We start from the raw sequence: 16,762 nt of genomic DNA, 5'->3' as shown, positions 1-16,762 counted from the left end.
AGACTTCATTGAGGAATTCCCTAACAAAATGTTTCTACTTTTGCAATAATAATGAAATTATGATTGAAATTATGTCTTAACTTCAAAGCAAAGCTAGAATAGCTCTGCATCTTCAAATAACTCCCTAACAATACCTCATATGTTTCCCAAATTATTTGAAATGAGAGAGTTATAAAATGATGCCTAAGACATTGAATTGGTCAGCTATGTATTTGCTTTGTTTTTGGCAAAATTTAACAAGTTGTGTATCTGAGAAATTCATGATGCTGTGAGTGCCTGTGTGTTTATGTATTTATATCCCTGAGATTTTAGCTAACATCTCAAATATTATATAATTATGTATAATTATTCGCGTGTATATTAGAGTATGTACTCAACTATGCTCGATGAGGTTGCTGGCTAAAGGGACAAGTGTTGTGGGCGTTGGTTTGGTTGAGTTAGGAATTTGTTTAATTATCATTTAGATTTGCATTTTGCCAAGGATTTGAAGGAATTATTTAATTAAATACGCTAGTAAAGAGGTTGGATGTTGACTAAAATGGTCAAAGAATTGCAATGTAGTTGGGAAATTAGTCCGGAAAATTTGTTACGCTACTAACTCCGTTTCAAATACATGTTAATTTTTACTGTCACGCGTTACTGGAGTCTACGATTCTCATGATTCTCACTGGAAATGTGATCCAAAGAAAAGCTGATAATTTAATGAAATAATTTCATTAATTTAATGAAATAATTTCAATAATTTAATGAAATAATTTCATTAATTTAATGAAATAATTTAATTAATTTAATGAAATAATTTCATTAATTTAATGAAATCATTTCAATAATTTAATGAAATAATTTCATTAATTTAATGAAATAATTTCATTAATTTAATGAAATAATTTCATTAATTTAATGAAATAATTTCATTAATTTAATTTAACAATTTCATTAATTTAACGAAACCATTTCATTAAATTAATAAAATAATTTCATTAATTTAATGAAACAATTTCATTAATTTAATGAAATAATTTCATTCATTTAATTAAACAATTTCATTAATTTAATGAAACAATTTCATTATTTTAATGAAACAATTTCATTATTTTAATGAAACAATTTCATTAATTTAATAAAACAATTTCATTACTTTAATGAAACAATTTCATTAATTTAACGAAATAAATTTATCTACCAAGTCATCTATTTGTCCATCAATCTATAGCTCCCTCTATCTATATATCAATCTCTCCAACAATTTCATTAATTTAATGAAACAATTTCATTACTTTAATGAATAAATTTATTAGTGATTACACGTGTTACTGGAGTCTACGATTCTCATGATTCTCACTGGAAATGTGATCCAAAGAAAAGCTGATAATTTAATGAAATAATTTAATGAAATAATTTCAATAATTTAATGAAATAATTTCATTAATTTAATGAAGTAATTTAATTAATTTAATGAAATAATTTCATTAATTTAATGAAATTATTTCAATAATTTAATGAAATAATTTCATTAATTTAATGAAATAATTTCATTAATTTAATTTAACAATTTCATTAATTTAACGAAACCATTTCATTAAATTAATAAAATAATTTCATTAATTTAATGAAACAATTTCATTAATTTAATGAAATAATTTCATTCATTTAATTAAACAATTTCATTAATTTAATGAAACAATTTCATTATTTTAATGAAACAATTTCATTAATTTAATAAAACAATTTCATTAATTTAATAAAACAATTTCATTACTTTAATGAAACAATTTCATTAATTTAATGAAATAAATTTATTAGTGAAAAAAATCTACCTATTCATCTATTTGTCCATCAATCTATAGCTCCCTCTATCTATATATCAATCTCTCCAACAATTTCATTAATTTAATGAAATAATTTCATTAATTTAATGAAACTATTTCATTAATTTAATGAAATAATTTAATTAATTTAATGAAATAGTTTAATTAATTTAATGAAATAATTTCATTAATTTAATGAAACAATTTCATTAATTTAATGAAACAATTTTATTAATTTAATGAATAAATTTATTAGTGAAAAAAAAATTAAAAAAAATTCATCATTATGGACAAATATTAATCTCTCAAGCTATATCTCCCTCTTTCTATATATCAATCTCTCCAACAATTTCATTAATTTAATGAAACAATATAATTAATTTAATGAAATAATTTTATTAATTTAATGAAACAATTTCATTAATTTAATGAAATAATTTCATTACTTTAATGAAACAATTTCATTAATTTAACGAAACAATTTCATTAATTTAATGAAAAAATTTCATTAATTAAATGAAATAATTACATTAATTTTATGAAATAATTACATTAATTTTATGAAATAATTACATTAATTTAATGAATAATTTCATTAATTTATCTACCTATTCATCTATTTGTCCATCAATCTATAGCTCCCTCTATCTATATATCAATCTCTCCAACAATTTCATTAATTTAATGAAATAATTTCATTAATTTAATGAAACAATTTCATTAATTTAATGAAATAATTTCATTAATTTAATGAAACAATTTCATTAATTTAATGAAACTATTTTAGTAATTTTTTAAGTTTTCTTGCATTTAAAGCACTGCCAGTAAATTATTAGACTTTAAAATTACAAAACACACCCCATAGTACTAATGAACTTCACTCCTTTTCCCCCATCTCCATGTATAACTCTGTCTCCTACATGCTCCCTCTTCCTCTCTCGCTCTCTCTCTATCTTTTCATCTGTATAAAGTAGTAATGTAAGGTAAGGTATTGTTTTCGCCTTTACTCACAAATAACCCTTAATGCATTAATAACGCTAACGTTGTTCCTTTTTCGTTATTGTATTTATTGGCATTAAAATAGAGTCATGTCCATCTATAAATGGGGGCGGTTGAGGGTTTTGGGTTAAGGAGAATGGTGTTACTATAGAGTAAATTGTGTTTGTTTTGTATAAACAACAAATGTTACAAATGTTTTATTCACTGTAGGTATGTAAGTAAATAATTACATTTGCATAATTATGAATCTATGGGAAATAGTTGTTTGAAGCAAAAAGAGTGCGAGCAATAAGTTTAAGCTCTGAAATACAGAAATAATTCTACAGAAAAGCAAATATATCAAAACAGTGGAACCTTAAAAAAAACAATATAAATAGAAAATTTGTAATATTAAAGCAATTTAAATTAATTTTTATAATTTCTAGCTAAAATGGAAAATATAAAGTCATTAAAGATATGGTCTTCTATGAGTTGATTATATTAGAGTTCCACTGTTCATTTATATGCCTGTTATAGATGTTTTATACGTTCCCAAGTATATAACAATTGTAGGTACATGAAAATTTTACATAAACTTTAGCAATGTTCCTATCAAATGTTCGCAGCTATATAAATTTATGCCATGTACCCCTTTTATTTGGCAAACTCAAGGTTTAACAAACTACTAAATTCAGCACAACAGAAAACCCCACACCAACTCTACTCTAGTCAGTTACACTAAAGAGTGGCATGATAAGGTAAAGTTGTGTCCATTACAAACAATATGGAAATGAGTTTTAAATCACTAGAAGTTGGACTCAAAACTGTTGGAGAATACTATAGGGAGTAGACCATTTTGTAATAAGATTGATTATGCCCACAAAATTGTGTAGTTAGTTGTTTGGTCAATAGTTGATCCAGCTGTATATAAAGCATATTTCCATAAACTTTTACATGTCTGGTTATTTTCTGGTCAGATAAGTTTAAAAGAATCAGAGTCGTAGTGACAATAATTTTTAAGAGCATGCTAATGAATCTAAACTAAGATTTTCTATAGAAAATGTGGTTAGACTAGACCAAGATTTTCTATAGAAAATGTGTCTAGACTAGACCAAGATTTTCTATAGAAAATGTGTCTAGACTAGACTAAGATTTTCTATAGAAAATGTGGCTAGACTAGACTAAGATTTTCTATAGAAAATGTGGCTAGACTAGACTAAGAATTTCTATAGAAATTATGGCTAGACGAGACTAAGAATTTCTATAGAAATTATGGCTAGACTAGACTAAGATTTTCTATAGAAAATGTGGCTAGACTAGACCAAGATTTTCTATAGAAAATTTGTCTAGACTAGACCAAGATTTTCTATAGAAAATTTGTCTAGACTAGACCAAGATTTTCTATAGAAAATGTGGCTAGACTAGACTAAGATTTTCTATAGAAAATGTGGCTAGACTAGACTAAGATTTTCCATAGAAAATGTGGCTACACTAGACTAAGATTTTCTATAGAAAATGTGTCTAGACTAGACTAACATTTCCTATAAATGAATGCTTTTAAATTACTTAAATTTTTTACCAAAATTCTAGTATCTGTGAATGTTTTTTTTAAACAAATAACTAAATTGGTACTGTTAGCAATTGAAAGACAAACTTCTTAGTTTAAAACCACAATATCACCACCCCAGCCTCTTTACCAACCTTCTTAACCAATCTCTAATATATTTTATAAACTAAAATAAAAGTATTTGTTGTTTTGTGTTTACCAAATGAAAGCATTTCTGTTTTATTTTCCTGCACTCACAGGAAAATAACTTTATATTCCTGTGATGGTTGATGGGGGCCCAACAAAAAAACAGGATTTATCTAACAAAAAACTTTTCCTAAAAAACCAAGTACGAAAAACTAATTTTATATAAAAGTATTTATATCTATAGTTAAAGAGACACTCATTCACTCACTCTCTAACAGAAAAAGAGTTATAAATTTATGCAAAAGAGTAATGGAAGGAGGGGGTGGATAAATACTGTTAAGGGAGAGACTTTTAAAGAGCAAAAGCAGTAGTTTGTTCCATTGCTTTGATTATTTTTTGTTGGTATTTAAAAAATTTTAATTGAGTTTGTATAAAAAACAAATCAAAAATTTTGAAAAATATCTTAAGGGTTGTAAAATGAAATTTTAATAACAAAATTTATGTCTATAAATATTTTAACAATTTGAAAACATACCTGGCACTTCTATTTTATCTGGATCTTCATCTTCATCGAAATCTGAACCGGAATCTTCATCAAAATCTTCGACCCCGTCAAAATCAACGTTTGAACGTTTTGTGGAAGTCTGTAAGAGAGAAATGAATATAACAATTGCTTAATTAAAATGTATGTAAGAAATGAAATAGAGATTAAAAACATAATTTCAATGGAATTTTCAAACGCTTGAATAGAAAATCTTAGTCTAGTCTAGAAACATTTTCTATAGAAAATCTTAGTCTAGTCTAGCCTCATTTTCTATAGAAAATCTTAGTCTAGTCTAGCCACATTTTCTATAGAAAATCTTAGTCTAGTCTAGCCACATTTTCTATAGAAAATCTTAGTCTAGTCTAGACAAATTTTCTATAGAAAATCTTAGGCTAGTCTAGCCACATTTTCTATAGAAAATCTTAGTCTAGTCTAGACAAATTTTCTATAGAAAATCTTAGTCTAGTCTAGACAAATTTTCTATAGAAAATCTTAGCCTAGTCTAGACAAATTTTCTATAGAAAATCTTAGTCTAGACATATTTTCTATAGAAAATCTTAGTCTAGTCTAGACATATTTTCTATAGAAAATCTTAGTCTAGTCTAGACAAATTTTCTATAGAAAATCTTAGTCTAGTCTAGACAAATTTTCTATAGAAAATCTTAGTCTAGTCTAGACAAATTTTCTATAGAAAATCTTAGTCTAGTCTAGAGAAATTTTCTACAGAAAATCTTAGTCTAGTCTAGACAAATTTTCTATAGAAAATCTTAGCCTAGTCTAGACAAATTTTCTATAGAAAATCATAGTCTAGTCTAGCCTCATTTTCTATAGAAAATCTTAGTCTAGTCTAGAGAAATTTTCTATAGAAAATCTTAGTCTAGTCTAGAGAAATTTTCTATAGAAAATCTTAGTCTAGTCTAGAGAAATTTTCTATAGAAAATCTTAGTCTAGTCTAGAGAAATTTTCTATAGAAAATCTTAGTCTAGTCTAGCCACATTTTCTATAGAAAATCTTAGTCTAGTCTAGCCACATTTTCCACAGAAAATCTTAGTCTAGTCTAGCCACATTTTCTATAGGGCTATATTCGGCTTATAAACCCTTCACCAAGGTATACTTTAAGATAAAAATTGAAAATATTTTTGGTGAAAAAATTTTTTTTTAATTTTTTTTTTTTTTTTTGATAAAAAAAAATTATTTTCTGCTTAAAAATTTTAATTACTGAAAAAATATGATTGAAAAAAAATTTTATAGAAAAAAATTTTTTTTTATGAAAAAAAAAAATCGGTTTAAAAAATATTTTTCCCGATTTTGACCCCATAAAGGTTCGAATTACTATGGCTTTATATACTTTGTTGGATAGGTCTTTGAAATATCTATCATTTGATATCCATATTGCCTATATTTAGGACTTTGTTATTAGAAATCCAGATATACATAAAAAATAGGTCAAAAATCGAGGTAGTCTTGGTTATTTGCTTATATCTCAGCCATTTATGGGCCGATTTTCTCGATTTTAAATAGCACCAGAACCGGAACTATAGCGGATATATTGATGTATGAATCATAAATGTAAGTTATTTGAGAACTATGAAAAGTTGATTTCAACATACAGACAGAAATACAGACATGATTATATAGACTCCACTATCTATAACGATCCAGAATATGAAAAATGTAGAAATTTCAAACTTATATATTCCCCTTCAACTCAGAGTGAAGGGTATAAAATTTATTAATAGATCGATTTATATTGAAATTTTTGTCATATTTAATCAATTTAAAATTTTACTTCTTCATTTTAACAATTTTATTTTTTATTTATCTAAAGGAAACTTTAATATTATTTTTCTTTCAACAAAAATACCGATTTCCTGTAAAAGAAAAACCTGTATATAGTTGGTTTTAAGGATCATAAGAAACAGTAAAACAATTTTCCACATAAAAATCAATAGTTTTCGGATGCCAAACACATCACATCACAGTTTTCAACTGAAACTTCAACACATTTCTTCGTTTGATCCTTTAAATCCTGTACTTTTATTAAAGATTTAGTTAATATTATTAATTACTTTATGAAAATTGCTTACTTTTTGTAAGAAAATCAAATTTAAAAAATGATTGAAATAAATTTAGATTTTTATTATTAAACACTTTTTTTTGTTTTGTTTTTCAAACTCGGTTGGCACACAAAATTTTTGGTTTGATGTCTTTACAACACCTACAGCTCTTTATAACTGGCAATTTCAGTCTAGCGCTAAAAACACTGGAGCTCTGAAAACAATTTTATCATTTATAAAATGGCAACACACGACGAAAACACACCAAGACAGTCACTACTGTTAATAAAGGATGCCATGAAAAGGAAGACTCGCAGAGAAGGCAGCAGAACAAGTATAAAAAGGACGAGAATTGAGAACTATATTTAAAGCATCATAGAACATACAGACAGACCGACATACATAAATTTTTATGTATGTGAGTGATATGGTAATTTGCTGGTTTGTCTGCATGTTAGGGGTACATGGTTGGTTGTTGTTTTATGCTACTTGGACAACTTTTTGAAGGGGACAAACTAATCGTTAGAGGAGTAAATGGGTGGTACTCCATTGGTATTTAGTTGGCTATGTGTGGGTTTGTGTATTCCGTAAAAAGGTACTAGTAATTATAAATCATAAAATGAGAAACATTAATTAGTGATGCCAGAATGAATAATCGCTCTCAAAACTAAAAAAAAATATGGTAATTATAAAATAATTGATGAATTTATTACTAAAGAAGATTTAATTTAAGAAAAAAATAAATTTTCAAAAAAAAATATTGGTAGCGACATTTTTACGGCTTTAAAGCAAATAAAAATAAAGAAATTGGAAAATAATCAATAAATTTATTATTACAAAAGATTAAATTTAAGAAAAAAAAAATGTTTCTAAAAAAAATATGTAAAAATAATGTTGGTAGCGAACGTGACATGCGTACGCAGTTAAAGCAAAAAAATATGGAAAATAATAAAATAAGCAATAAATTTATTATTACAGAGGTTTAAATTTAAGAAAACAATTAATTTAAAAAAAATATTGGTAGCGAACGCGACATTCGTACGCCTTTAAAGTAAAAACAAACATGGAAATTAGGAAATAAGCTATGAATTTATTATTACAGAGGATTAAATTTAAGAAAACAATAAATTTTTCAAAAAAAAAAAATATATATAAAAAAAATATTGGTAACGAACGCGACAAAAAAATATGTAAATTAGAAAATAAGCAATAAATTTATTTCTATAGAGGATTAAATTTAAGAATAAAATTAACTTTTCCAAAAAAAATATATATAAAAAAAATATTGATAGCGAACGCGACATTTGTACGGCATTAAAGCAAAAAAAATAAGGAAATTGGAAAATAAACAATAAATTTATTATTACAGAGGATTAAATTTAAGAAAACAATTAATTAAAAAAAATATTGGTAGCGAACGTGACATGCGTACGCCGTTAAAGCCAAAAAAAATATGGAAATTAGAAAATAAGCTATAAATTTATTACTACAGAAGATTAAATTTAAGAAAACAATTAATTTTTCAAAAAAATATATATAAACAAAATATTGGTAGCGAACGCGACAAAAAAAAACCTTAAAATTAGAAAATAAGCTATAAATTTATTACTACAGAGGATTAAATTTATGAAAAAAAAAAAAAAAATTTCCAAAAAAAAATTATATTAAAAAAATTATTGGTAGCGAACGCGACAAAAAAATATTAAAATTAAAAAATATGCTATAAATTTATTACTACAGAGGACTAAATTTAAGAAAAAAAAAAAATTTCCAAAAAAAAAAATATATTAAAAAAATATTGGTAGCGAACGCGACATTTGTAAGCCTTTAGCAAAAAAGATATGAAAATTAGAAAATAAGCTATAAATTTATTACTACAGAGGATTAAATTTAAGAAACAAATTTTTTTTAAAAAAATATTGGTAGCGAACGCGACATTTGTAAGCCTTTAAAGCTAAAAAAATAAGGAAATTGGAAAATAAGCAATAAATTTATTATTACAGAGGATTAAATTTAAGAAAACAATTAATTTTTTCAAAAAAAAAAATATATAAAAAAATATTGGTAGCGAAGGCGACAAAAAAAATATGTAAATTAGAAAATAAGCTATAAATTTATTACTACAGAGGATTAAATTTAAGAAAAAAAAAATAATTTTTATAACAAAAAAAATATATAAAAAAAATATTGGTAGCGAACGCGACATTATACGCCTTTAAAGGAAAAAAATAAATTAGAAAATAAGCTATAAATTTAATTTATTATTACAGAGGATTAAATTTAAGAAAACAATTAATTTTTCCAAAAAAAATATATTGGTAGCGAACGTGACATTCGTAAGCCTTTAAAGCAAAAAAAATATGTAAATTGGAAAATAAGCAATAAATTTATAACTACAGAGGATTAAATTTAAGAAAATAATTAATTTTTCAAAAAAAAATATATAAACAAAATATTGGTAGCGAACGCGACAAAAAAAAAATTAAAATTAAAAAATATGCTATAAATTTATTACTACAGAGGATTAAATTTAAGAAAAAAAAAAAAATTCCAAAAAAAAATTATATTAAAAAAAATATTGGTAGCGAACGCGACATTTGTAAGCTTTAGCAAAAATAAATATGGAAATTAGAAAATAAGCTATAAATTTATTAGTACAGAGGATTAAATTTAAGAAACAAATTTTTTTTAAAAAAATATTGGTAGCGAACGTGACATTCGTACGCCTTTAAAGCAAAAAAAACATAGAAATTAGAAAATATGCAATAAATTTATTACTACAGAAGATTATATTTAAGAAAACAAAAAAAAAAGAAATTTCCAAAAAAAAACATTGATAGCGAACGCGACATCCTTTAATCAAAAAAATATGTAAACTATAAAAAAGCTATAAATTTATTATAACAGAGGATTAAATTTAAGAAAAAAATAAATTTTTCCAAGAAAAATATATTAAAAAAAAATATTGGTAGCGAACGTGACATTCGTAAGCCTTTAAAGCAAAAAAAAATATGGAAATTATTACTACAGAGGATTAAATTTAAGAAAAAAATTAATTTTTACAAAAAAAATATATTAAAAAAAATATTGGTAGCGAACGCGACATTCGTATGCCTTTAACAAAAAAAAAAACATGGAAATTAGAAAATAAGCAATAAATTTATTACTACACAAGATTAAATTTAAAAAAAATATATATATTGGGCATTTCTACGATCCCGAACGCGACATTCGTAAGTCTTTAAAGCGAAAAAAAATAATGAAATCTGAATAATTTTTGTTTTTCTATTTACATTTTTCAATATCATATTTATAGTTCTATGTTTAGTGCAAAAGATAAGTTTTGTCGATTAGTTGTTTAGCAATAATCATGGTATACCGAACGGAACAAGAAATATAACGAATTTTCTATAAAATTGCAAAAATCAGCTAATTGGAACATAATTTGTTGAACGATTTTTCTATATTAAATTGAGAATTGTGTTGTTGAAATGTCTGCATTGGCTTTTGTTTTATAACCTTTAGTATGATTTGTCACGCGACATATTTGTAATAACTTTTACACCCCTAAATCAGTGCTTAGTTAATTATGGAGTAAAATTATTTGCTCATTTTTACTTGTAGATATTGAAATTTGTTTTCGAAAAAACAAAATATTAAAAATCTTTTAAATATACAAATTTATTTAATAAATCCTATTACAAATGTTTCCTATTTAATATTTCCCTTTAAAATCGCATAATAGTTGAATTCCCAAAACAATTTAAGTGGATTTTAGTGTAAACCTTACAACTGGCAACCCCCGCACAGAGAAAACAAAGCAAAGAGGCAAAAGTAAACAGAAACAACAACAAAAACACACAACCAGACATAAACGAACATAAACAACAAAAGGAAAATGGGGGAACAGCAGCAACAACCCCTTATTTTTCTCCACAAACAAAATACAAAAACGGAAAACAGGACACTAACAAACACATGTACGCAAAAATAAACCTGAAACGGCACAAAAGGATACGCAAATGTACCTTTAAATGTAGATAGAGCTGAATGTTTACTCTAAATGTAGAAGAGGTAAATATATAAATGGTTGTAGGAAGAAAAAGGTGTTGTTTACTTGAAAAGGTGCAACACTGTATGCAAAAGTTTTGCTACTCATCATGAACACTTATGAGATCTAGTGCATCATCACAATTAAAAAGGTTTTACACCCTGAATATTAGCCAAGAACTAACAAAATATTTTCCATTTTTTAGAAGTTTCCCTTACCCCTTCTCTCATTTTAAACTACAAATTTATGTTTTTTAAAATTATAATTAAAAGGGGTTGTGTTCAGAAAGTTTGGCTAAAATACTTTTCTAACCACTTTGGCACATAACAGCCAGGGAAATATGAATGGGAGCAAGCCAACTCTTTTAGTTTGTGACAGTTTGTGGTGTGGCAATGATAGTTTATGGTTCTAAATGAATGTATAAAATTTAACATAATGAATTCGCAAGCGAATAATCCTTAAAATTTAAATTCATGTAGGCAAAAATCTTGATTAAAATCTGCAAATATAGATATAATATGAAATTCTGTACAATTTTTGTATAAATTCTTTTTTTTATCGATTAATTTTTTAATCGATTATTCGATTTTCCAATTTTTCGTTTAAATTTTGCAAAAAAAAATTCATTTTTTATTTAACATTCTCATGCTATTGCCGAATATTGCAAAATTTTTAGATTAATCGAAAATTTACTCAAATGGTTTTCCGAATAATCGTATAAATTTCCGTTTATATAGCAATAATTTTTAATAAATTCTTTAAATATAAATAGAAAATGAAATTCTACACAATTTTTGAATAAATTCTTCATTTCTATTCGATTAACTTTTTAATCGATTATTCGGTTTTCCCATTATACGTTTAAATTTTGTCAAAAATTTTATATTTTAACTAATTTTCTTATAGTATTTAAGAATTATGAAAAATTTTTCAATTAATCGTATTATCTTTTAAACGGGTTTCCGAATAATCGTTTAAATTTCAGTTTATATAACAAATATTTGGTTAAATATCTGTAAATTTAGCTATAAAAAGAAATTCTACAAAATTTTTCTATAAATTTTTAATTTTTATTCGATTAATTTTTTTAATCGATTATTCGGTTTTTTTATTATTCGTTTAAATTTTGTTAAAAATTTCATATTTTAACTAATTTTCTTAAAATATTTAGAATTATGAAAAATTTTCCAAATAATCGTATTATCTTCTAAACGGTTTTCCGAATAATCGTTTAAATTTCAGTTTATATGGCAAACATTTGGATTAATATCTGTAAATGTAGATATATAATAAAATTCTGCTAAATTTTTCTATAAATTCTTAATTTTTATTCGATTAATTTTTTAATCGATTATTCGGTTTTCCCATTATTCGTTTAAATTTTGTCAAAAATTCTATATTTTAACTAATTTTCTAATAGTATTTAAGAATTATGAAAAATTTTCCAATTAATCGTATTATCTTTTAAACGGTTTTCCGAATAATCGTTTAAATTTCAGTTTATATAGCAAATATTTGGTTAAATATCTGTAAATATAGCTATAAAAAGAAATTCTGCAAAATTTTTCTATAAATTCTTAATTTTTATTCGATTAATTTTTTAATCGATTATTCGGTTTTTCTATTATTCGTTTAAATTTTGTTAAATATTGCATATTTTAACTAATTTTCTTATAGTATTTAAGAATTATGAAAAATTTTCCAAATAATCGTATTATCTTCTAAACGGTTTTCCGAATAATCGTTAAAATTTCAGTTTATATGGCAAACATTTTGATTTATATCTATATATATAGATATAAAAGGAAATTCTGCAAAATTTTTCTATAAATTCTTCATTTTTATTCGATTAATTTTTTAATCGATTATTCGGTTTTCTCATTATTCGATTAAATTTTGTAAAAAATTTCTAAATTAAAAAAATTGTTTATGCTATTCCAGAATTTTGCACATTTTTTCAATTAAAAGAATATTCATTGAAACGGGTTTCCGAATAATCGTTTAAATTTCAGTTTATATAACAATTTTTTTTGATAAAATCTTTTAATATAAATAGAAAATGAAATTCTGCACAATTTTTAAATAAATTTTTAATTTTTATTCGATAAATTTTTTAATCGATTATTCGGTTTTTTCATTATTCGTTTAAATTTTTTTAAAAGATTTCAAATTTTAACTAATATTCTCATGCTAGTCCCAAATATTGCAAATTTTTTCGATTAATCGAATATTAATTGAAAAGGTTTTCCGAATAATCGTCTAAATTTCCATTTATTAATGAATAATTTGAATAAAAATCATTAAATATAAATTGAAAATTAAATTCTACAAATTTTTTGAATAAATTCTTTAATTTTATTCGATTAATTCTTTAATCGATTATTAGGTTTTCCCATTATTCATTAAATTTTTTTATAAAATTTTGTATTTTAACAAGTATTCTTATAGTACTTTGTCAGAAATTCTATATTTTAACTAATTTTCTTATAGTATTTAAGAATTATGAAAAATTTTTCAATTAATCGTATTATCTTTTAAACGGGTTTCCGAATAATCGTTTAAATTTCAGTTTATATAACAAATATTTGGTTAAATATCTGTAAATTTAGCTATAAAAAGAAATTCTACAAAATTTTTCTATAAATTCTTAATTTTTATTCGATTAATTTTTTAATCGATTATTCGGTTATTCTATTATTCGTTAAAATTTTGTTAAAAATTTCATATTTTAACTAATTTTCTAATAGTATTTAAGAATTATGAAAAATTTTCCAATTAATCGTATTATCTTCTAAACGGTTTTCCGAATAATCGTTAAAAATTCAGTTTATATAGCAAATATTTCGAATAATATCTGTAAATATAGATATAATAGGAAATTCTGTAAAATTTTCCTATAAATTCTTAATTTTTATTCGATTAATTTTTTAATCGATTATTCGGTTTTCCCATTATTCGTTTAAATTTTGTCAAAAATTCTATATTTTAACTAATTTTCTTATAGTATTTAAGAATTATGAAAAATTTTCCAATTAATCGTATTATCTTTTAAACGGTTTTCCGAATAATCGTTAAAAATTCAGTTTATATGGCAAACATTTGGTTAAATATCTGTAAATTTAGCTATAAAAAGAAATTCTGCAAAATTTTTCTATAAATTCTTCATTTTTATTCGATTACTTTTTTAATCGATTATTCGGTTTTTCTATTATTCGTTTAAATTTTGTTAAAAATTTCATATTTTAACTAATTTTCTTATAGCATTTAAGAATTATGACAAATTTTCCAATTAATCGTATTATCTTTTAAACGGGTTTCCGAATAATCGTTAAAAATTCAGTTTAGGTAGCAAATATTTCGATTAATATCTGTAAATATAGATATTATAGGAAATTCTGTAAAATTTTTCTATAAATTCTTAATTTTTATTCGATTAATTTTTTAATCGATTATTCGGTTTTCTCATTATTCGTTTAAATTTTGTAAATTATCTTGTTTTTCAACAAATATTCTTATGCTATTCCCGAATAATGCAAATTTTTTCAATTAATCGATTATTTATTAGAACGGTTTTCCGAATAATCGTCTAAATTTCTGTTTATATAACAATTTTTTTTGATAAAATCTTTTAATATAAATAGAAAATGAAATTCTGCACAATTTTTAAATAAATTCTTAATTTTTATTCGATTAATTTTTAAATCGATTATTCGGTTTTTTCATTATTCGTTTAAAATTTTTTAAAAGATTTCAAATTTTAACTAATATTCTTATGCTAGTCCCAAATATTGCAAATTTTTTCGATTAATCGAATATTAATTTAAAAGGGTTTCGGAATAATCGTCTAAATTTCCATTTATAAATGAATAATTAGAATAAAAATTTAAAATTAAATGCTGCATAATTTTTGAATAAATTCTTTAATTTTATTCGATTAATTCTTTAATCGATTATTAGGTTTTCCCATTATTCATTAAAATTTTTTATAAAATTTTGTATTTTAACAAGTATTCTTATAGTATTCAAGAAATTTTAATAAAATTAAATATTCTTAACAAATTTAAACAGGAAACTAAAAATAAAAATAAAGTCCTTTAAACAAAACACTCAATTTACACACACACTCACAATACCAATCCAAACGAAAAAATGCCATTGACATGGAAAATAATAAAAGCAATACAAATGACCTTGTAATATAAAAGACATCAGGACAGCAACAAAAAAAAAATAGAAAAACCAAAACAAAAATAATATTTAAATAAATGTGGATGTAAAAGAAAACACTCAACAAAACTAACATGTCCTGCTAAACCAAATTCTAAACACACGAAAAAATCACAACAATTTACATTTACTATTTTCCCATACAAAGTTAGAAAGAGAGTTTTTTTTATTTATAAAAATGTACACAAATCATGTTCATATGTTTGTCTGCAATTGCAGAAGTAGAATATAAAAACAGAGATAAAAAAAAAATAGCTCAAATCTTTAAAGAATATAAAAATAAAAACAAAAAAATCTTGATAAATTTCCCAGCAAAAAGAGAATTATAACAAAAACAATTTTTATATAGAGATGAAACAATAACAACTGTATTGTATGCACCTTTAAAACATACGAAAAGTACAAAAAAATAAAAGTGAAGAAAAAAAATAGAGAATTTTTTTTTTTAAACAAATATGCATACATACAAGTACTTTACGAATATGTAAAAAAAAATGCTCTTACATGATATAAGAAGAGATTTTTAGATAGAAATAATACTAAAGAGGGTGTAAAAGTATGAGATGCATTGCATTTCAAGTCATATTCTCCTCATTTCTATTATTTGTAGATTTTTTAAGACTCTTTTTTACTTCGGTTTCCGAATAATTGTCCAAATTGAAGTTCATACAACAAATATTTGAATTAATATCTGTAAATATAGATGTAATAACAAAATTTTTTAACAAAATCTTAATTTTTATTCGATTATTTTAATCGATTATTCGGTTCACCCATTATTCGATTAAATTTTGTAAAAAAAAATTACATTTTAACTAACATTCAAGAAATATGGAAAATTTTCTAAAATTTTTCTATAAATTCTTTATTTATATTCGATTAATTTTTTAATCGATTATTCGGTTTACCCATTATTCGAATAAATTTTGTAAAAAAAATTACACATTTTAACTAATATTCTTATAATATTCAAGAAATATGAAAAATTTTCCAATTAATCGTATCATCTTTTAATCGCTTTTCCGAATAATCGTTAAAATTTCACATTATATGGCAAACATTTGGCTTTATATCTTTAAATATAGATATAAAAGGAAATTATGCAAAATTTTTCTATAAATTCTTCATTTTTATTCGATTAATTTTTTAATCGATTATTCGGTTTTCTATTATTCGTTTAAATTTTGTTCAAAATTGCATATTTTAACTAATTTTCTTATAGTATTAAAGAATTATGAAAAATTTCCCAATTAATCGTATTATCTTCCAAACGGTTTTCCGAATAATCGTTAAAATTTAACATTATATAGCAACTATTTGGTTAAATATCTGTAAATATAGCTATAAAAAGAAATTCTACAAAATTTTTCTATAAATTCTTAATTTTTATTCGATTAGTTTTTT

At 23.4% G+C, this 16,762-nt stretch overlaps 1 protein-coding gene across 1 annotated transcript in view; it reads right to left on the bottom strand.

Moving 5' to 3' along the window:
- sno (strawberry notch) overlaps positions 1 to 16,762 on the bottom strand; it is a 48,141-nt gene that overhangs the window by 25,781 nt on the left and 5,598 nt on the right. Inside the window, exon 2 of the mRNA XM_065506901.1 lies at positions 5,015 to 5,123. Within this exon, the coding sequence (XP_065362973.1) occupies positions 5,015 to 5,123 (109 nt within the window). The remainder of the gene's footprint in view (positions 1 to 5,014; positions 5,124 to 16,762) is intronic.

This window comes from Calliphora vicina, chromosome 4 (assembly GCF_958450345.1).
Source record: "Calliphora vicina chromosome 4, idCalVici1.1, whole genome shotgun sequence".
Classification (NCBI taxonomy): Eukaryota; Metazoa; Arthropoda; class Insecta; order Diptera; family Calliphoridae; genus Calliphora; species Calliphora vicina.
This window is presented reverse-complemented; position numbering and strand designations above follow the sequence as displayed.